The sequence below is a fragment of the Argiope bruennichi genome, chromosome X1, assembly GCF_947563725.1.
Source record: "Argiope bruennichi chromosome X1, qqArgBrue1.1, whole genome shotgun sequence".
In the NCBI taxonomy this organism is placed as follows: domain Eukaryota; kingdom Metazoa; phylum Arthropoda; class Arachnida; order Araneae; family Araneidae; genus Argiope; species Argiope bruennichi.
In genome coordinates, this window is record NC_079162.1 from 25,193,619 (window position 1) to 25,217,599 (window position 23,981).

A 23,981-nucleotide genomic window follows, 5' to 3' on the forward strand; every position below is an offset into this window, starting at 1 on the left:
TACAAAACAGGTTCAGTTGTGTAGAGGCATTTTAAAAAATTACTTCATCTATATCTATACTTATAATAAAGATCAATGTGTGTGTGTGTGTGTTGGCGCTCTACAGGCCAGGTCATTTGACATACAGCTATCAAATTTGGTACATGCATACCTTAGAGGTTGAGAATGTGCACCTGGGGTCCCTTTTTTTGAAATTTTAATTATTAATTAAAAACTAACTTTCCCACCAAAAAAATCTTCCATTTTCCCCACCGCCAACTTTTCCGCCAAAAAAATCTTCCATTTTCCCCACCGCCAAAACAGTAAGGCTTCAGCTTTTTTTTTCTCCCAACAGAAATGAGGCTAGGGTTAACGTTTTTCGGCGGATTATTTCAAACGATTCTGTTTATTTTCTTAATGTTTTATGCATTTAAAATTAAACATTGTTAATTAATCCATGTTTCAGATTCATTCTGAAGTACTTTTGAATTAAAATAACACAGAATAAAGGAAATTAAAACTGTATAATCTGCATAGCGTTACCCCAACTGGCGTAGAAAAATTCACGCATTTGCGTTACCGTAATTGGCGAAGAAAATTCACGCATGCGCATTCTGTTCCGATTGTTGCCATGACAACCATAATCAACGGACGATTTAAATTATTTTTAGATTAGTTGCATGCTATTGTAAGTAAATTGTATTTAGTTATATATTTTTGGTATATGCTTATAGTTTTAAATACATCGTTTTTTAAGTAGTTTTTTTAAACCTGTTTTCGACCGATTATTTTAAACGATTCATTTTATTTTCTTAGTGTTTGATGCATTTAAAATTAAACATTGTTAATGAATCGATCTGTTCATGATGAATCTGGGAAAATTTTGTTGACAAATTCTTGAGATATTACATAAATTAAGAAAGATATTCTTTAGTGCCCATAAAGTTTAAACGCTCAGTGACTCTATTATCAATAATCATATTATTAAAAAAAATGCTTTGTTTCATTAAAAAATTTTACTATATTAATTGCTGATTAATCCTTTCCACTTTAATTTAAAGCATAAATTCTACGGGAGCTAACAGAAAATGAGAGAGATACAGATTACGTTATGACTGAAGTCTTTATAATATTACGAGTGAATTGAAATTTGAAATTTTGAAATATTTTAATGAAGAAGCTATTAAAGTAGGAATTACATAAAATATTTAAGTATTAAAATTTTAACAAGCATTAAGATTGGCGAACCGGCTGGTCGCCAAAGGCGGCTAGTTTCGTAATAAAGTATATTCATATACATATGAGGAAAAATAAACGTTATAGATGTGATAAATAATAATATAGGAATAACCTTCAAATAAAATATCATCAAGAATAAGCATAAAAGAATAAGAGAATAAGCATAAAAGGAAAAGCTGAAGCACAGATAAATTTAGTTTATGTTAATTTCTTGACATCAATAGATTTTCTCTAGAAGGACCCTTAAAATAATTTAACGCCCGTCTCTTCGAATTGTCGAAATCCGGCACTGCCTACACAGATTTTGTAATACGTAAAAAAAAAGGGGGGGGGGGTAAGTAAATCAGTCACGAAACAATCAGTGTTTCACAACTTATTTTTAAAATTAAAAATAATACTTTCATAACAATAAACACAAAATTTTTTTTAATTCCAAGAAACTATTTCGAGAGAATTAGGAATAATTTAATGTTATTCAGCTTCATATTTTCCAGTCATATTTATTTAAAATTCTTATAAATATTACTGCTTTATTTTGAAAATAAGGCTAGTCTTCTGAAATATTTGATAATACACCAATTTCTTTAGTAATTTGAAAAAGTTAAGTAATGTGCTAGAAGAGGGAAAATACGAATTAAATAAGGTGAATACCACCCATTCTGTAATTATTAGGAACTATGGGGAAAAAAAAGAAAAGATTTTTTTCATTTTATTTATATAAACCGAGAAAAGTTCTTTATTTACAAGTCAACAATATTTCATAAAAGACTGACAAAACGGCTATTTTTAACAATTACATTGAGAGAATGAATGCTACTTTCCAAAAATTAAGATAGGGAGTGAAAAATTCAATGGAAAGGAAGATTACCCCACCCTTACCAAAAACATATTTTGGTTAAAAAAAAAACCTACAGGAAAAGAACTCATTCAACTGTTTAAATGCTTTGTAGAAGAATCTCCTTTTATCAATTACGCTAGGCTTTAGAGAACAATAAGCTAGAAAGAATGCGTTTTAGATTTTTCAGGCGTTTTATATTTTTCAGATGAAAAATACGTCACATCAAAACTACAATATATCACTGTATACATTAAATGTTGTTAGTAGTTCTAATTTTATAGCCAAGAACACGCTATCTTATTTTGTAATCCGTACATTACAATATCACTATTAAATAAACTTCAACTGTAAACCAATAATAGCTGAATTCATCTAACGAAGTAGATGATAATAATTATTTAGAAGTAACAATTAATAGCATAAAAGTAACTATAAATTCATAAGAAAATCTACAAAGAAATAAGAGGAAAATAATGTTTTTAAATTTATCATTATAAAACATCAATGGCGGGGGCCGAAGATACTTTCTCTCCGAATAAAATGTCAAACCTACAAAATGAAAAGTCGAAGTCAGTCGCCAAAATCTATCAGTAAAAGTAAAGATTCACCATTTGAAAACGGAAATGCCGGATGGTAAACATTTCATGTTTACCCACCAGTGGCAATATTTTTAAAGCTGATCGTCAGTTGAATTTCATATTTCCTCTAAATGAAAATTCTATGCTTGAACAATTCAATTGCTTGAAAATCATTTCAATAAATGAAGGAGAAGTTGCAACTTATAACTAAATTCAAAGCCAAAAAGAATTCGTAAGTTGATGCATTAAATTGTTAGAACGCCATTATTTAAAGAAGCACAGGGCATTTTCATCAGTTAAAAATAATTACAGTAGGTAAGAGGGAATATTTATTTGAAAAACTCAGTTGTCAAAGTTCCACTAATGCATTTAATAAACAAATTTCTCATACAACAGAACTCTCTTGCATCAGAACTGTAATTTCCATATTATATATATTATTACTTTCCTTCAGTTGGAAAAAACTGTCAGCCTTCTAAGTCAGAAGTGAAAAATGAAATGTACTACAGTGCAATACATTTTGATGATATTCGCCTTTGAATTATACGTAATGTTGGATTTTACGTAACCTTTGAGACAAATTATTTATAGAAGAGATGATCGTCTAACAATTAAAAATCCAAATAATTACTCAACGTTTATAATGAATTTTCTATTTTTTTTTATCAGCCAGTAGATAAGATTGAAATGAAGCAGCATAAATAATCATTCAAACATCACAGAAAATAAGAAAAAAAAAAAGAAAAAAAGACGATGCAATCGAAATGTATGTAAAACATAAGAACTTTTATTAGAAAAACTTTTAAAAAATGTTTGCAATTGGGAATACCAATAAAGGGAAATTTTTAATATCGATAATTCATATAATGGAAAAATAGCATCTTTTGATAAATAGTATTCGAAATTTTTAAAAATTAAGTATTGAAAAATTTTACTTGGTTATTTTTCGGTGGAAAATAATTTTGTAAGCCAGAAACTGCACTGCCTGACATTTAGTCATCTAAAGTAGGTAAAAAAAATAGATGAGCATATTACTGAAAATCAATTCTGAAAAGCATTTTCAAAAGCTGAGATAATAGAATGCTTGGAAAACAACACAATTTCAAAACCAGGTAGCATGTAAATTTTCTTTTTGCAAATTTTCTAGTAAGCTGATTTTAATTTTGAAACATCTGACTAAATCTTTCAATTCTTTTTAAAAATTAAAATCAGACGTCAAATTGTTAAGAATGGTAATGAAGCAATGAAACACATGAATAAAAGTGTAATGGAATATGTTCCATTTAAAGATGTTAAAAGGAGATACTAAGAGTAACAATAGATTTTTCAGTGAGCTTGATTAACATCCTGAGTTTAAGCAAAATGTAGGTTATTAGAACAGTCTTCATAAACAAACGACATGAATTCCCAATAAGGACAAATGAGGCAATATTTTAATAATTCATACAAAACATCGTTTCTTAAGCAATTTTTTTTTTTGCCCAGAAACTTAGTTCTATATTGACATTTAGACAATACCACATTGCATTCACAATGAATATAATACCAGGAAATAAGCTAATTTCTTTAACTCTTGGATGTATTCATCTAGTGAATCTTCTTTAATTTTAGGAATTATGTTGATCATGGATACCTCTTGAGTGGCATATTTTATCTTTTGTTTAGTATAATAGAGAAATTTCTTTCTAGTAATTATTCTAAAATTGCACTTCAATATATTTAAGTCAAAATATTTTTATAACATCTCTATATAAAACGCTTACGTGGACACAAAATCCGGTCGAATTTGTTAACCGCCGTTTGGCAACACTTCAACCTCGCCCAAGAACATCAACAGTGTGGGACTATGTCAGTATTCTGTTAGACATTTTTAATTTCTTTCATTATTTTATCTTATTTTGGAATGGGCTGAATTTGAATATAGCTGCTTTCAGACAATTTTTTTTTGTAAATATCAAATTCTTATTCTGTTTCTGTAGTGCAGTTCCCAAATTTGAACAATTGTGAGAAAAGCACAACTTTTTAAAATTTGTTTTTGTAAATATTTTTTTTTATTCTGTTTCTACGGTATAGTTCCCTAATTTGAAAAATTGTGAGAAAAGCACAATTTATTTTTTAAATTTGTTTCTTTGGTTGATGTATATAGTTATTTAAATGAAAGGTTATTTGTGTTTACAAAGAACTTTCATGCAGGCGATTTTTGCGAGTGTACTTTTTGCTTTACATTTTTTATTTCTTTCATTGTTTTATCATATTTTGGAATACATTGAAAAAACAAGATATTTTCAATATGACATCCAATTATATATATAAAAAAAAGTAAAACTAGGGACTCGAAAAATAGATTAAATTTCAAATGTCTTTCATTAACATGGAACAAATTCTTTACAGCTTCAAATATAATTCTTTAAAGAAAACCGCTAGTTAATACAAAGTTAATACCATTGCTCAACAGAAAAAGGTACTAATACAATAATATTTGAATTGACAAGTTTATTTTAGTTTCCTGTGACTGTAGCTACTATTATGATAGATTTGAGAAGTTGTAATGGATATAGAAATGAATAGTGGAAACAGTTTCATGTTGAAAATCAAATTCTGCCTGCATAATTCATCCATAATTGTGACTTATGGCTGCTTCCAGACTCAAGCAAGATTCTTTTTATGACATTCAATTTGGATATGGATAAATTTTTAAACAGAAAGCAATAACTATTCTATTCAAGCCAGTACATTTATTTCTAAAGTTCAAAATATTTGAATTTATTAGTTATTGTTGCATTGTTAAAATATTGAATTCATCAAGCATATAGTTATTTAAATTGTTCATCTTCTACACATAACTAATAATGATTGAAATGAACATTACACATATATATACTTACAGGCGATTTTTGCAATTCTGAATGACCAACTTGTTCAAACAAAAATATTGATTGCTTTGTCCAAATTTATTCTTTCCTACAATATTTGTGATTCAGTAAAACAAAGTATATGGCAAGCTTTATAAAAACCAAATGAGGGTTAAGAGTTTCTCCCGAGAAAAAAAATAAATGTTGGGATTTGTTCGTTGGGAATTTGAGAGAAAATCTTTACTATATACTCCACAAGTAGTAGCAAAAACCAAGAATAGTTTATAATTCATTGAAATGCAATTAATATATTTGTGAAGCATTTAATTTCAAACATTTTTCCTTTATGTTCAGTTCTATTTTATTTATTACCATCAATCATTTAAATCGTTCCAAAAGAAAAATGTTATTAGAAGAAATGTGAAAACTTCTCCAAGTTGCCCGAGTTTTGTACTTGCCTATTGTGCATATATCTTTCATCTTTTGTGTCAAGACATCTTGAAGGCCTTCCTCCCATTATAATTTTTTTTTGAGTATTGAAAATTCTAATATCCCAATTTGAAAGGCTAAATTAAATTTACCATCTAATTTTTCTTCTTTTAGTTACCTAAATAACAAGAGAATTGCATAGAGCAATGTTCAATTTGATTATCATCATCTGGATTCACATAGGTTCTATATCATTCCCATAGAAAATATTTTCCTCTACAAGACAAATGTGCAAGTCACCATTTTCTTTCTTCCTTTTCTTTTTAATATTAATCAAGCCAAGTATCCCCCAAAATATTCTGTTATCACAGCTATAAAGTGAAAATTTTCTTCATGATCCCACTAGTAAATGTAAGAAGGGGCAGAGGATCAAATTTAAGTTAAATGGGCTTAAAAATTGGAGGCCAAAATTTAGTTAAGTGCATTTTTGCATGGAATATTTTAACATAATGGTCTAAAGAGAAGTTACATAACTACCTCTTCTTTTTAATTTTAAATATTAAGCAGTTTGATATCAGTTATTATAGTTAATATTTTCATGATTCCAAAATTTACATATGCAACCCCATTTAGAGTCAGGACTCAAAGCTTAAGAAATCATGATTTAAATAAATCAGATTAAATATATTATTACATGGAATTTTAATTAAAAAATAAACTTTTTAATATATTTGAAAATGCACTACATTTTAAGCATCCTCATTATTTTAAAGAATACAACCCTTTGTGTATTTAATTTCTCTAGCTGTAATAATTCTAGAAGAAATTCAGAGTCCATGTAATAAGTTTTAAAATATTGATAAAGTCTTTATAATAATATTTCTAAATGAGAGCTTCTATATTTTACAATAATTTAATGTTTTTTACAATGTTTAATTCATATAAAGTCCTTTATTTCTAAACAGTATAGAACAGTGAAAATCTCCAATAAGAATTTTAGCAAAAATAATTGCTTTTCTCTTTCACTATTATTAAATCTAATCTTTAAAAGTAAATTCTGATCATTCAACATTATACAGTTGCTTAACATATAGATTCAGCAGTAACAAACATACCAACAAAAATTATTCAAAAAATTTTACATATTCTTTTCAAACACAAATATTAAAATGCGATTTTATTTTACTGCTTAATTCTAAGAGGTCGAATAATGCATTTCAGTCCCCTAATTATCATTATATGAAATTATGAATCACATAATGCAAAATAAAAAAATTAGCATAATTTTTTTGTGAATATAAATTAAATGTTATTAGTAAGAAGACTGATTATCAAGATAAGAACCTCAAAATTTACATTTATAGTTAATGATAAGCAGAAAGCATTGTGGAGTCGCGTCACCAGTAAATCACATTATATGCATTTCTGCACATAAATGACCTACAGAAAGAGTTTAGCAAAATTAGAAGCCTTTTTTATTATTATTATTAAGATGCCTAAGATAAATACGGGATGGTCCCAACACATGGAATAAGTATTTGTTCATAAATATTACACCTAGATTACATCCAATTACAAAGTTACATTAAATAAAGAGGTTAATTGTATGAAAACACTTTGGCTTCTGCAGAAGGTGATAAGTTAAAAAAAAAATTTATATGGCTCCCATTAGTAAAAAACATCTGCAGATATGTTTATATCTAACTTTAAAGGAGCTTATCAAATATTTAGTTGGAAACATTAATTTTAAAAATGCAAATTTATTCAATACAGAAAAAACAATTATATGCACATAATTATATAGTAGTAGGGGTCCCTTCAATGATTTTCAATACGATTTTTAATATAAATTTTTTTATTGGCTTCATATGCAAGTTTACAATTCTGTTGCAAATGGTGATTTTAACTTTGTTCAACTTTTTTCATTTATTACACATTTTATAAGAATTTTTTTTTTTCATTTTTAATATAATGTTGTATCTTTGATCAGGGAGTGGCGTCTTCGACTTGTACTAATCATTAAAAAAATTATAAATTTAATTTCATTTATATAAAATTATAATATTGTTATATTTGAATAAATCTTAAATTTTTATAACAAAGAACAAGTTATTTACTAAGAATTTGTATTTTTAAATGGTTAATTCCTTTTAAAATATATTAATTGTGTTACTATTTGACGAGTAGGAAATATAATTATTGAAATTTATCATATGAAAAAGAATTCATCACTACTTTCAGAAATGACTTTTTTCTTAATCTATTTTTATTAATGAAGAAGTATTTCTTTTCAATTTTTGTGAGCATTGCTTGATTTTAATTTATTCAGGATTGTCCGTGATAATCTTTGACTTCATTGATATTTTTAAACTATGAGTGCCATATAAAAAGGTAATATTTAAGAAAATAAATCTATCCTTTTTTTTTGGGGGGGGGGGATAACATGTGTATATATATTATTAACAAGTAAATTATTCCATTTTTTAATAGAATTTTAATAACCCACTTTCTCGTCTGTCTGTTCAGTACAAATTTCTCTTTTGATTTTAAATTCACTTCTAGATAAGCTAGAGAATTGAAGCATAGTACACAACTAGATGGCAATGCAATATAAACTCACTTTCTTGTCTGTTTGGAACAAATTATGCCAATGGGTGTAGCTCATCAACACACACACAACTCCAAAAGCAGAAAATAATTTTTTTTATACACCAGATTCTTAAAAAAGTATAAAATAATTTCTCCTAATCTTATACCTATTTATAACCCTGTACCAATCCCTAACTCCATCCAGAATATCTTGAGAATTTGACTTTTAAAAATCTGCAATCAGAAATTTTTAGAACAATTTGTATGGGGCTAGGAAAAATCATTTTGTACTTAATCTATTTTAAAAGCATAGTATGTTAAAAAAAATATTTTTATTAATTAGTTCTTAATATATAAAGAACATGCTCAAGATATTATTTTTGGGGCACATATTTGTCATACTCAACTTCATGTCAAGAAACAGTAAATATCCTTTCCTGTATAGTCTAACTGTCAGTGATTACAGAAATAAATTCTTCAGCCATAATAAATTTTGCACAAATTTGGAAAAGGTTAAAATTATAAAATTTAAGGCAAATCTCACAAAACAACTACCATTTTAAATGAGAAATGGTACTGGAAAAATATTCATGTTTGATGAACAAATTGCAATTTCAGATGTATAGCACATGTTACTATTGCATCTTTCTTGTTGTTTTGGGATTTCACTTGCTTGATTACATATTTAAGAGGTTCAAAATTCTGAGAATTGGGACATATCCTTTTTTTTTCAAAAAAATTTAATTTTAACTTATTTAAAAATTATGTGCATTTATAATTAAAAAAAAAATTTGAAAATCAAGTAATTTTTTAGAGTAAGAATAAAAAATAAAATTTAATTTCATATTTCTTTTAAATGGTTTTAAGAGAACAATCAATTGTTAATTATCAAATGAATTTAGAAAGGAAACAAAGAACATATTTCCCATATTTTAACTCAGAAATAACTTAATACAATTATAGAATATTTACATATAAATTTCTGAAAATGGTCAAAACTTCTAACACATGCTAACATTCAAGAGAGGATACTGTCATTGAAATCATTTACCTGTAAACCTTTAGCACCAGGATCAATGCCTGAATCAAGAATAGCTATTCTTACTCCTCGACCATCATATTCTGGATATTTAGTCAAGAAAGACGATACATTAGTTTCTCTCTTAGGCAGCAAAGCCCAAACAGGAAAATCATTTCCATTACCGGTAGCCATATTCATTCCATTAACATCCAGTGGTTATCCACAGTATTACTGAAATGATGGAGCAGTTTGTGCGAAATAAGAAACAAAAACCGGAGAGTGGGGGTGGAAGGGAGATTGTTGCCAGTTGCCATATATTAAAAACTGTGCTTACCGGCTAAAAGAGCTTCGGTGGTTTTGTTTTATTTTCGGTGATATTTGTTAAATTTAATTTTTTATTAGTATGGACATTATAATGCAAAAATAGTGTTTTTTTGTTGACAAATATTTAAAAATTATTGACTAGTTCAGCCAAGCTGGTGATTTTTTTAGAAAAAGAATAGTTAGGAAGTTCTAAAAATGTTTTCACATATTATTCTTTTTTTTTTGTAAATTTAAGAATAAACTTATTTTGGTCTCATAATTAATGATTTTATAATTTTTTATTCTGAAAATATATTTATTCTATTCATGTAAAATAAAATATAATAATGTTACTTTCGGTTTTCAATTTCTGCTCGTCTGCACATGTTTTAACTGTCACCGTTGACTTTGATTTGATTTGTGATCGATCTGACTATATTTCAATTTAGTCGCACTTCATGAAACATGAATTTACTGCTGTACGTGTTGTAGAATAAAGCCAATCTACCAATCTTATTTATTTCACACCATATCAAAATCCAAGATATAACTGTTTTTCTCATAGATGGTGTGACTAAAAGTTTTGAGTCTTTCTTAAATGCCGTTTTATTTTCTAATTCTACTACAAGCATCGAAACCCCTTGCCCTCTAAGAGGTGAGAACTAGTTATATATTATTACTTATTTTTTAGTAAATTTTTTTTCTGTCATAGTTTTGTGGAATATCATTAAAATTCTCCGCCTGTCTTTTTTGAAGTAATTGCCTGAAATATATTCAAAATATCTATTGTAATTTTATGTGTACCCGAGTAGATTTTCATTTGGCCTACGTTGTCGTTTCTTTTGAAACATGATTAGGTAATAGCTGTAAATTGTTTGAAAAAGAGAAGCCATATGAATTCATTTGATTTCCATAAATATCTTTCTTGAAAATAGTGTCAGGAGATCTTCAATTTAATTTTTACATTGTAGTTTTTTAGGAAGTGGTAAAATATGGAAATAGGAGGCTTGGTTTCGCAAGAAATTTTTATATATGTGTTTGAGATTACTCCTTTTGAAAAATGATTATAAAATAGCTCGAAACTGTTCCCAAAAATTTTGAATTATGAATACATTTGATTTTTACGAATGCCTTTCTTGAAACTAGTAGAAGAAAATCTTCAGTTTTATAATTTTTAATTTTTGGTGGTTTTGTCAAATAGTTCTTCAAAATGGAGATCTTGATTTGCATGCATTTATATGCAGTTAATTTTCATGTAGTGTGAGATAATTAATATTACAGAGAAACAAAGAAAAAAGATTTTAAAAAATACATCAAATTTTATATTTGTAGTTCTCAATGAATTATTAATAAATTATGTAGTATTATTTGAAAAAAAAAATATTTCTTAATGATAATTTTTTTTTATCTGAGGGTACCTATAACTTTTTTTTTTTTTTTTTTACTCTTATAGGCTCTTGTCTCTTGTTTGGTGTTTTTATAAGATAAGATGAACTTTAGTTAAGATAATTACTTAATAAATGTCATCAAATTTTATGAAATTATGGAAGATTGGCATATTTTTTGCTATTGTTTAATTTCATTGTAATTTATAAAAGATTTTATATCACTTTAAAGATTGACAGCAGTTGATATTTTACAGTAAAATACCAAATGACGTGTAGTTATATAAATGAAATAACAAAAGACCTGGCAGCTAAAACTAATTTGTTTAATTTGTTGCCAATAAAAGTTTGTGTTTGTCTTTCATTAAAGTGGAAGTTGAGATGGAAATAAAATATTAAATTGTTGTTGTATAATTTTGGAAAAATAACAGATTTAGGCATTTCCAGTAATACTATTTTGGAAAGTATCAAACATTGATTTCATTAATTTTATATTACTTTAAGAAATAAAAGAACATTTTTTTTAAAAAAAATTCCATTACATTGAAATTTCTTGCCATAATATGAATATATTAATAAAAAAAATATGAGAAAACTAAAATTAATTCTAAAAATCTATAGTTGCAGAATTTGACAATTTGAAAATCAACTCCATATATTTATTGCTATAGCAGATAACATAAATTATAGTTTAGAAGACTGCGATTGTAGTTAGCAATTTTAAAAACACTTTTATAATTTACAAAATTATTCTAAAAGCAGGAGTTATCAGGTTTAGTAATTTTTTCAGATATACTTCTTCAGATGCTATTATAACAATAATATAAATAATAAGAACATTCATATAATTGTAATATAGAAAATTTACAAAATTGGGTGAATTGTTGCTTTCATTAATAAAAATATAAATATTAAAGTTTTAAATGAAATAAAAGGGAATTATTAATATTAACAAATTATAAAATTATTGTAACATTTAATTGTATAATTTTCATAAGTTTGAATTGGTAAGAAGCTGTATCTTTATTAAAGGTTGAGAAAGGAAAATTTTGCTTTTGGTACATTCAGTGTATTTTTAGATTTCACCGTTAAAGCTTGTTTAATTTCTAAAAGAAATATCAGTTTTTAGTATATGGAATTTTTTTTTATTTGGTACTAGTTTTTGGTTAATTATTTGAATTTGTTGTTAATATTTAACACATTATTTCATTCCTGAATTTATTAACAGATATGTTGTTGTTAATATTTAACACATTATTTCATTCCTGAATTTATTAACAGATATGTTGTTTTCACCCTTATTAAAATGTAGCAGTTTCATTAATTTGCTCAGAAGTTTCAAAATTGTTGATCAAAAAGTGATTTCTCTAATAATGCTTTAGAAACTGCAGAATTCCCATGCACAGTCTTTATTAAATTGGAAAATCTAAGTATTAATGGATGAATTTATCCTGAGTTATCACATACAATGAAATTTAAATTGATTGGTTTTATACTCGTGTTATATTTTTGCAAGTAAAAATTCATCAAATAAAAGAATATGCATTATCATTTCCACTCTATTTTGGAAACCTTACAATTAATGAGGGAAAGGTATCTTTAAATGTATACAAAAAAATAACTTTATAAAATTTATGTAACTTTTAACAATTATATTATAATGTAAAAAAAGTTGATAAAAGAAAAAATATTGATATATAAATCGAATTATTTAAAGAATTTTAAACCTAAACAAACAGTTAAATTCGCTAAAGATAAATAAGGTGACAGCATCAATTCCTTCTAGTGAGAATATTTAACTGACCAAAGAAAGCAAATGGAGTCTTCCTTGCCCTTTTCTTAAGCTTAAATACAATGGAAGCTTAGTATGAAATTATTCGAAGGTATGCTGTTGTCCTATTTTATCATTAGTAAACATAGGAAGGTCTGACAAAAACAAATATACAATAATTGAGTCATGTAAATAAAGCTCTTAAAATGGAATGTATTGTTAATAGCATTAACAGCTTTTTATTAGTCACTTTTCGTATTGCATGTATTGTTCACTTTCATTATATGATATAACCATTTATGTTATAAAGCATATTAGTGTTATAAAATGAGAATTCCAGGAAATATGTATAGATAAATTTTATATATATGAGCTTATCAACAAAATAAAAATCTTCTTTTTCTGTTTATTTTTTCATTACTATAGGCCAACGAGTGCCCATCCCTTAAATTGTTGCATAGCAAATTATTTTTGCAAGATGGTTATTCTGATTTGAAATGCAAAGTACAAAGTTAGCTCTGTCAGTATAAAATTGCATTTGAATTAAAAATGTAAAGTTATAAACAAATGGACATAAATAAGAAAAAAGTGTTGAACTTTCATCAAGAAGCCTTCTGTCATCTGAAAGCATGTTTAGTTGATAAAATGAAGTTGCTATTTAGATATATTGTTTTATCGTTATAGAAATATGCAAATTTTCTAAATAATGTATTGTAATAGCAAAGTTTTGTATTTTTGTCACAAATAGTTCAACTTCCACTAAAGGGTCAGACTTTGTATGAGAATGTTAGAATGAGATTGTAATTAGTTTTTTGTTTTAAAATAAAAGATTAAAGAAAAACTTTTTATTTTCTCATTTTCAAAGCATATAAAGAGAAATTGTTGTAATCGTCAAAAAATTTGAACTCCAGACTTAGACAAATCCCCATTTTCAAACTTTCCAGAATCCAACACATTTTTGGAATTGTCCGTTTGTGAATTTAAAATGCTTTGAGTTAGATGTGTGAAATTTGGTACACAGCCAATTTTGTACAAATTTTGAACGAAATTCATTTTCAGGAAGTTTGTCTGTCTGTCCAAGTACAAGAGAATACTATTTCTACAAAACGCAACGAGCTAGATAAATGAAATTTGTTACACAATTGTAATATTAAAAGTGTAAATTCGAAATCAAATTTTGAACAAGATTCCTTAACGGTTTGCTATTTGTCAGTCTGTGCAGTAAACTCAACGCAGCGATTTAGATAAATGAAATTTGGTCGGTGATATTGTGACTAAAACTTTAACTCTGTGTTAAATTTTTGCTTTAATCGGTCGGTAGAAAATGTCCGAAAGGCATACTCGATTTTCTTGGCTGTGCTTCTAAGTATAAAACGTTAATGTGCGGCAGTAAATCTGAACATCCGTAATGTTAATGCCTTGCCCATGGCCCGAAATTTTTATACATGGGACGGGATATCAACCTTATTACAGAAGATGAGAGAGTTTTAGAGAGACCACTCATGCTGGTTTATAAGTCCAAAAAAATAAAGGTAACCTCCATATAATACTGTGCCTGAATGAAACTGGGGCGGTTTGCGATACGCGAGAATAGAACCTGGGACTTTGTGGTTCGCTGTCCATTAACATGACCATGATATCAAAGCAATTGCTCGTGCAGCGTAGTTGTTAACTGGCTTATTTGCTATTCACTACAAAGTGAATCCTTGGCGTTGCTTCTGATCCTAAATCACTTGTTCCTATCGTGGTTGAAAAACTAAAATATCTTAGATCAGAAGGCGACATAATAGGAACTTCTCGGGCCGAAAGACATGTAATTTAAAATGAGTCTTTAGCTTGTGTAGAACTTGAAAAGAAATGATATGCTACGATTACAAATTGAATATGATTGGTGAAGGCACCAAAAAATTGTATGAGAAACTGATGACACAAATAATATGGAAATGAAATTTGGAATGTTCCAGTATAATTTAGAAGGCAATACTGCTGGGAAAGATGTAAAAGTAAACTTTTGAAACCGAAGATATGGAATTAGCTGCTAGTTTCGTGAACTATTCCTCTATTTTATGCAAATGGATCAATGCATCGATTTTTTTTTTTTTTTTTTTTTGGAACTTCAGGTTATCATACACATTTAATGAAAGAATTTTTTCCCATAGTGATGATCTTCAACCTTTATAGTTCGTTTTGTAAAAACGTGAAAGCCGTCCAAATTCATCACAGTTAAAAAAGTTTTTGCTTATAATTGCCCGTAAGAAAACGTGTATTTTTCATCAACTCTTGAACCATTGAGCAGTCGACTTTTCCAGATTTCTACGAACAAGCTTTGTAAGTCAAATTATAGTAATTCTCAATTATATATTCTTTTTCTGACTCTTCCTGTATTTATAATATGAGATTTTTAAGATTTATTCATCCGTACAGATCAATTCTGTGTTAATGGTGTGAATTCACTTCTTTTATTCCCATAGTTTTTCAGGTTCAGGAAGCTTTAGTGAGATATATTTTGAAATTGATTAATGAAAATTTCTTTTCTGATTTGAATGCTGTAGACGTAGAAAGAGAAAATTTCAAGATTTTTTTTTTCCCCCAAGAAAGAAATCATTTGTGGGGACCTTAGCCTGCATAGCCTTTGGACAATTTTTGAAAAATAATTCAATATTCGCCTTCGGCAATCAGATGTCTGTGCACCATATTAGTATATATTCGGTCAAAAAATATTTTAAATTATACTTGTACGATAATCATTTTATATTCTAATTGATTGGATATGCTTGATAAGTGGCAAAATTTGTTCAATTGATGAGGCTGGCTGCTGTTTCCGGTTTATTTTGACAAATATCTAGAAAAAGTAGGGCGTTAGGGGCAGATGACCATTGAAGGACATATGTTTTCATATGAAATAAAAGTTGACGAAGGTAGTGAAATGGTTGTAACTGATTGGAAGTTGTGAATGGAAACTTTTACGGGTTGTACAATGAAGTAGTATTTTTGAGATTTAATTCGAAAATGGAATTTAATGGAGGGCTTGCGATTATTGTTCTAAGATACATGAGCTTTCATATGAAATAAAAATGGCGAAATCTGTACTGTCGTTATTGCTAGAGTTATTTTTTTCTCCCAAAGAAAATCTACAGTGATGTTTTTGAGATTTCCCTCGAAAATAGAGCATGGCGAGGGGCATAACCAGAGGTCATACGCTTTCATATAAACGAAGTATAGGCGAAATCGGATTTGTAATTGAATCTGGCGGGCAAGTTCACTATAGGAATTATCATTATTATTTTGATTTGTTGTATCTGCTATTTATGGCGAAAAGAAAATAAGCATCCTTATACTAAATAATGATTTCGTAATTGCGACCTAAAAGATTTAATAATAGAATATTTAGAAAGGAACCAACCCTTCCCCTCCGTCTTTCCTTTTAGCCATTAGAAATAAAATAATGGACGCTTTTAAACAGTTTAGAAGATTTGGTTTTGGTAATTCACTGTAAAAGTGAGACGATCTTTTTCTCTCCTCCTTATTAAAACAATATTGTAGCAAGATATAAATGAAATTTATTTGTATGAAAAATTTATTAACTCCTAATCACATTAATATGCCCTCGAAGGACATATAGGTATTATTGATTGATGGTTACAAAGAGGAGATAGATCCGATGAAACTCGAGTAGAAAATCCAGTGAAAGACAAGTCTAGAAAAATCAATGTGAAATCAAAGATTGTGTTATTTTTTTAATGAAAAATATTTGTAAGGTGGATGAAAATAACGAAAGAAACTTCAAGTGTAAAATTGGTTTTCCTGTCTTTTGTCGGTTTCAACTAACCGTATTCTTGGGGGGTTGGCATGAAAAGAATAGTTTGCCTTCTTGATTTGATTCGTGAACAGTAGGAGATTTCGAAAATACATTTAGACCGATTTAGCTGATGAAATGTAACTGTATTTCTTTTTTTAGTTTCAATACATATCTCTCGCTAGAATCAAAGTTGACAGATTATCGTTAGGGATCCCGTACCACGAAGAGATAAAACGTGGATGGCATTATGTTTGATTGATAGACGATCCATTTTGATCCTTCGATAACGAAGGTCTATCGTTCCTGAAAGAAATACATAGTTCTTGCTGCGATAATGTAGGAGGTTTTGTAGTTGGAGAACATTCATCTGCATGTATTGTCTATTGTGCAGAATAAATGATATCTCAACTAGTGGCGTTAGCTACATTGAGCAAGGATGATTATAGGGGCTGGGAGTACTAGTATGAGGGACCCTACGAATATAATTATGGGTACATTTAGTTCTCATTTTAAAGCCAAGTATGATGAGAGGTGGAGGCGAAAACTATACCATTCCCGTGGGTGTGCTAGCCAAGTCACTGATCGCAAACAGTGTTTTAATTTCAAGTGTGTACTGATTTATTTAAGTTGATTCGTTTAGAATAGCTAAAAATGTTGAATAATAATTTAACTGTGAAAATCGTAATCACTTTCAAAATATCGCTATTTTTGGAAAACAGGTTCTCGTAGTTTCCCTTGTAGCTAAACTATTGTGAATTTTTAACATGGATTTTTCGTTTTGAACATTTTCGTTTTGAAAAGTCAAAGTAAAACAAAAGCTTATTAATTCAGAAAAAAACTGATGAATCACTCAAATTTTTGTTTTCGTCTTTATTTATTTTAATAATATTTTCAAGACGTGCGTCTTTTAGGAATGTTTTTTCGTTTGTTTTTTCACATTTCTTCTGCGATGTGCAGTAGGATAGGGTGCAACATAGCGTTACACGTGTTTTTTTTTTGTTTTGTTTTTTTCAACTGTTGTGTCAAGATATGTTGTGGTATCTGGCAAACAAATTTCATAAAGTGATATTTTACCTCTTATATAATTGTTACATGTCATTAAAATTAAAAAGAATGACATTTATTTCCTGTACTTGATGTTTTTGGTTGTAGTGGACATTGAGTACTGTGTCCACTATCGGAACGGCATAAAATATTATAGTAGCAACAGTTTATTATAAAGAATGTGTTTTTATTAAAATTCTTTTGAATTGAAATATACAGATATCTAAGGTTCTTTAAACAGACGAAATAAAATACCACATGTTATACGTTTGCGTATAATCGAGTAACTTTAAATGTAGAGGTAAATATAGAGACCGCCGAAACAACATTGTATATTTCATATGCTCTCCAGACATTAAGCCTATCTTTCTTTCTTTCGGTCTACTTCTCATGTTTAAATATCTATAAATGTGAGCAAATACTGATGAAAAAAACCGCTTAAAATGTAAAGAAATATTGTAAAAAATCCATTAAAATATATAGCAAACTGATATGAAGAAAGAAAAAAAAACGTTTGGAAAAATTAGTTTATTATTTATATTTCTAATTAAAAATATTTAAATGAAAAATGCACAGGTGTTAAAATTTATAAAATTTACATTTTGAAACACATACTTCTTTGGAATGTGTTAATTGAACAGATTATGTATGTAACAATGTGCCCGATTTCATTCTGTAATATATCTGATATCTGATAGAGCTTGTATCAAAGCATTTTTATAATGTAAATTTATATCATTAATTTTAACCGAAAAGAACTTAAATGAAACTAGCTTTACTACTAAAATATTATTTATTATAAATTAAACACTGCTCGCGAATACAGAGAATCTAGTTACAAGCACAAAATTCTATTTTTAACATATAAAATTAGAGATTACTTTATTTAAATTTAAATAGTGGTGTAAATTCTTCTAAAACCCATAAACTTATGGAAAACAAGCTAACTGACAAGATTTTTAATAAATTAGAGTTAATGTTTCCAACGCTTTAAAATAAATTTCACGGACCGTGTGCCCCATCTTTCCCTACCATTTTGAAGTTTACGAAATTGATTTTCTACAGTTATTGGATGAATCGGCGAGGCCCGAAGCGGAATTCTTTGGCATATTGAAAAATGATCAAATCTGTCTTAAAATTACAAATGTACTTGAAGATCAAAACAATCATCCTTGCATCCTTTATTCTTCTAGAATACACGTGGATTCTAACAAATGACTGTGCGTTATCAGGTTACCCGTATGCTAAAAACAAAAGCATCCGATTTATTATTCAGTCCTGTAGCTTCAGAAAACTGTGATTATATTTATTTAACTGTAACCTGGCGTGTGAAGATTGCGATTTTTTTAAAATTCGTTTTCCGCGAAGATCGTGACTCAACGACAAGTTCCTGTAAACATGGTGGCGATGTAATCTTGAATCTTAAAATATTTTGATGCCTTTCTTGTTAATTTACCTGAACTGGATCTGGAATGTCTTTGGATCTTAATTTAAAATATATAAAAAGAGATATATGCGCCTAAATCTATTGTGATACGCATTTAAATTTAAAAAAATTGTTTCGAGTTTACCTCTTATAAAAATATCTCCTTGATGACGATTTTAATTTATGTGAATAATAATTGTAATAAAATAATTATTTATATCCAATGGCAAGAGAATTATTCAATTTTATAATCTGAATCCAATTATAATAACAAATATGTAGATTTAATTTGATCAAACATGTTTTTATAAAAACTCTTAATCATAATGATAAACCTTTGGTTTCTGAAGATAATAATTTACCTGCACTGTTTGATTTATTCATTTTCAGCCCATCCGCGCTATTGGCATAATGTCAATATTCGTAAACATAATTTCAAAAGAACTGATTTTATTTTAAACGTATGGTATGCATTTTTAATTTTTATAATTGTTTAAGCGAATTTTTTAGGAAATTATATTTATAAAAATTGGCAGTTATTGGTTACGTTTGGTATTCAAATGAAATTAAAAAGAAAAGAAAAATAATAGCTCATAGGTTAGCGCTAAAAAGCGGCGATCCGAGCATTTCCCAAGAATTTAGATCTTTAAGATGTATTGTGAAGATCAATATCAAAAAGGATTGATTATGTTGCCCATTTGCAGATCACGAAACATAGTCTAATGTCTGAACCCAAGTCTTAGTCCTATTTTAAAAATAATAATTCTTTGCCAAATAGAATATATTACAATTATCTGCGGTGATAATGATTGCAAAATCACTAACATTTTTGCGAACTGTTTTAGCTCAGTGTATAAGTCTAGCACGAACTACGGCATCATTTGGCAACTGCCTTGATGATTTAATTAACATTGACCCAATAACTTTTGATAATGATTTTGACGATTAAAGAATCTGAAATCGTTTTTAACAATTGAAGTTGATTTTATTCTTTCTTTTATTATTAACCATTATTAATTGTGTTCGACGTATATACATATCAATCCAAATCTGCATTTTGGTGCGGTCGAAGTGTATATACGTCGTGTAAAATAAAAAAATTATCATTCGGTATAAAAACTCAAAACTTCAGTAAGATATAATAGAAATATCATGTATTTGTATTTTTTTTATAATACCAGTAAGCCTGCTTTAAATTAAAAAAAAACAATTAAATTAAATTCTTTGATATAGAAGTTATTCCCCGTACAATGTAATGCTTTTTTTACAAAATGAGTTAATTATATACTGGGATAAAGGAAATGCGCGAACTATGAAGGCCTTTAGTAATTTCTGATTCTTGGGAACTACGTGATACGTATGAATTTCAACAATATATTTTTTTTTAATTATTGTCGGCGTCAACATTGATCGACCATGTACAGTTGCAAAACCTACTTGTCTCTTCGGGAAATATTTTTCCAATTTATACCAACTACGCTATTAATATTAACATTTGCTTCAATGGCAATATTTTTTATCAATTTTTAAATTTTCAATAATAATAATACCTTTTTCAGCAATGACATATTAATATTTAATCGAATAAAAAGGAAATCTTATTCTCTTTACTATGAATTTTTTTTTTTTTTTTTTTTTTTTTTTTGTAAAAGTTATTATGTAACCATTTGTATTACGTTCGACCTGTATATCCACCATCACTTGATTTTGGTTACGCGCCATACGAGAAACTTTTTACAATTCCTCAGTTAACCGGTTAAAGAGTATGGAGGGTTGTTGATTTATCTTTGTTTTTTGTTTAATCGGTCATTGAAAATAAATTACTTGATTTTGGAAGGAAATTAAAATTATTCTTATTTATAAAGCATGTAATACTAGTGATTATAAAAGTAATCTACCAATTTCTATTCTAAATCGTTTTTCCAATATATATGAAATTATAATGTATAAAAAGATTTTCTACCATAAGTGTAATCCAAAACAATCACAGATAACTATTTTATTTTGGCTAACAAATAGAATTATTTCCCTCATTTGAAAATAGTATGAACTTGTTATTATTTATACTGATTTTTCTGATGCTTTTGATTTTTTTTTTCTAATTTCAGTTATCTTTAAAAAATTTTTAATATTGTTGGTTTTGATTTTAATCTCACTGATATTCTTTTCTTATTTAAGTAATCGTTCACTCAGTCTATTTTAATCGTACCGTTTTCGATGTATTTGTAAATACCGCAGATATCCTACATAGATCCGATTTTGGACTTCTTTTATTTTTTATCAATGATTTATATTCGGTTTTAAAGTTTTTTAGTATATTTTGTTAGCTCATTTAAAATTGTTTTGGCTCATAAAATGATGTTGCTCTTTTGCAAAAGTAGTTAGGCAATTTATACAGTGTTTTAAATTACTCTACGCACTGAAAAATGCAGTGTTTTTATTCTCCTTACTCCCAATTTTTTATTTACTCGTGCCAAATCAATGGTTCTGCTTTATTTTGTTGACATGGTTACTGATCTAGGTGTTATTTTCGGTGCAAAACTTTCTCTAAACATATCAACAGCGATTTTCCAAAATCGTGTGAAAAACTTTGATTTCTTATGCAAAAAATCAGAGATTTTTGCCAAAAAGTGCAAAATAAATTCTTGCGTTACTTGTATTATAGTATAGGACTTTTTTTTTTCACTGTATATATTCATAGTTTGAAATCCCATAGAAATATTCATTATGTGATGTTTTTGTGTAAAATTTTTAGTTGTATGATTGATAACCATTAATACTCACTTATGAATTTGTTTTGCTTTGCCGATCAAAACTTAGATATGGTTCAGACAGATTATTTCAGGATGTCTTTATTAAATTTAATTACATTGACAATTTTTCTTTATGGAATTTTTATAAATTTTTTAATAAGTATTCTGATCATCTTGATGGTTTCTGTATGCAAAGTCTTCCGCGAATCCGCGATTTTTCACTTTTTTTTTCTTTTTTATCTTCTTTTCTTTTTCCGCTTTTTTTTAACAACAACTGCAAAAAAAAAAAAAAAAAAAAAAAAAAAACCTGCAGTTTATCACACACACACACACAAAAAAATCATCTTCCCACAAAATCTTTAAATAGAAATTCGGAATCGCTGGTGGATATTAAAAATGTGAGTCACATTGTTTTATATATTTTTAATGTATTGTTGCCACTTGGTATAAAAATTTTAATGAAATGATGCCTACTTTTAATCTGTTACAAGCAACCCATTACTTCCTTTATTTTGCTAAGATTCAATTGGAAGATAAATAAAAGCAATTCTAATTGTTTTTCAGAAAAGATTCATCGTAAAGACTAGCTTGAAAAGGATAGTTTTATTCTTAACGGTATCGTTTTTTTCACTCGTTAACAAATGAATTCTCTACCCCTCCCCCCCCAATTGAAAATACTTAAATCCATTAAACTAAGGCGTTACATTTGAGTAGAATTTAAACATCACTATTGATAAGCCATGTATATTAACACTTAATACTTAAAATGAAAGTCGTTTCTCTTCTAAGTGTTTTTATTCTGCTTAGCTTATACAAAATATATATACGTTGTAGAATTCATTGCCATTATTAGAATCTCAAAAATATATATATATATATATATAATATATATTCTCCGGCAGCTTATCTGCTTCGATTTGTTTTTTGCTATCATTATGTCGTATTATTTAAAGCGATCGATTTAATTTTTATCCTCCGCATTGCATTTAAATTTCCTTTCTTATCGTTAATATTTATGAAGATTGTTAAGTTTCAGATTTAATCTTTCAGACATATGTCAAAGGTTGTTTCCTTTTGTATTTGAATTGGTAGATTCTTTGTTCGACTCATTAAAAAAAAAAAAAAAAAGTGCAATCACGAAAACATTGTTTCGCAAAAAAAAAAAAAAAAAGAGGGGGGGGGGAGGAAAACTGATGAACTCTTAGTAAATAGCTGAATCAGCATTAAAATAAAAAAGAAAGTTAATATTGTAGCTTATGTATTTGTTTACTTTAATGATAATCTTCCGAAGTTTTTTTAATAAATTTCTCCAGCCATTGTTGGTGATTTTCCTCTTACGTTTTTAAAATTTCTATGATGAAAGAACAGGTATGAAATATTGCTATTTTTCATCCTTTTGCTTTTTTTAGTAACAGATTTTCTTTTCTATAATTTTTAGATTTAATATTGTATAATTAGTTTTAGTATTTGGATAATTTAGAATCGATGTTTCTTATCGTCAGGATTTTATGTTACAGAAATAGGCTCGATTTCTCTTTTCTCTCATAACTGGTTTGACGATTTTTACATCTATCTACCTATATCTGCCGTGGATGGTTAAATATTAATATTTAAGGACCTTGATTTGAAATGTTCCAAGTGAATTCACATGGCATGACATGATAAACGTAACTACGCATATCTTTTAACATTTGACAGTACTATGCTGCGATATCATTCTTCCTTCGAGATGCGCAATGATTCTAAAATAGAATCCGAATGTTGCATTTGACATTTATCATGTAAATTTGACTTTCTTACTTTTATTATAAATGAAAAAAAAATATTAGAAAGATTCTGTTCTGTCATGCACAAACCTTTTTGTCATACATAAAAAATGGGTTGATGATATAGTCTTGACTTTGGAACTGGAAAATCGTTGGTTCATCGAATGCCTGGCTTCGGTCAGGAAAATATTAGCGAAGACTTAACCATT

The 23,981-nt window shown here is 27.8% G+C and overlaps 2 protein-coding genes across 3 annotated transcripts in view; one reads left to right on the plus strand and one right to left on the minus strand.

Moving 5' to 3' along the window:
* LOC129958961 (tripeptidyl-peptidase 2-like) overlaps nt 1-9,804 on the minus strand; it is a 100,806-nt gene extending 91,002 nt beyond the window's left edge. For both annotated transcript variants that reach the window (XM_056071718.1, XM_056071716.1), the window contains exon 1: nt 9,556-9,804. In XM_056071718.1, the coding sequence (XP_055927693.1) occupies nt 9,556-9,723 (168 nt within the window). In that variant the 5' untranslated portion in view covers nt 9,724-9,804. The remainder of the gene's footprint in view (nt 1-9,555) is intronic.
* Nucleotides 9,805-10,256: 452 nt separating this feature from the next.
* Nucleotides 10,257-23,981, plus strand: part of LOC129958268 (transmembrane protein 164-like) — a 39,463-nt gene continuing 25,738 nt past the window's right edge. Inside the window, exon 1 of the mRNA XM_056070597.1 lies at nt 10,257-10,483. The gene's annotated coding sequence lies outside the window, so the exon portion shown is untranslated. The remainder of the gene's footprint in view (nt 10,484-23,981) is intronic.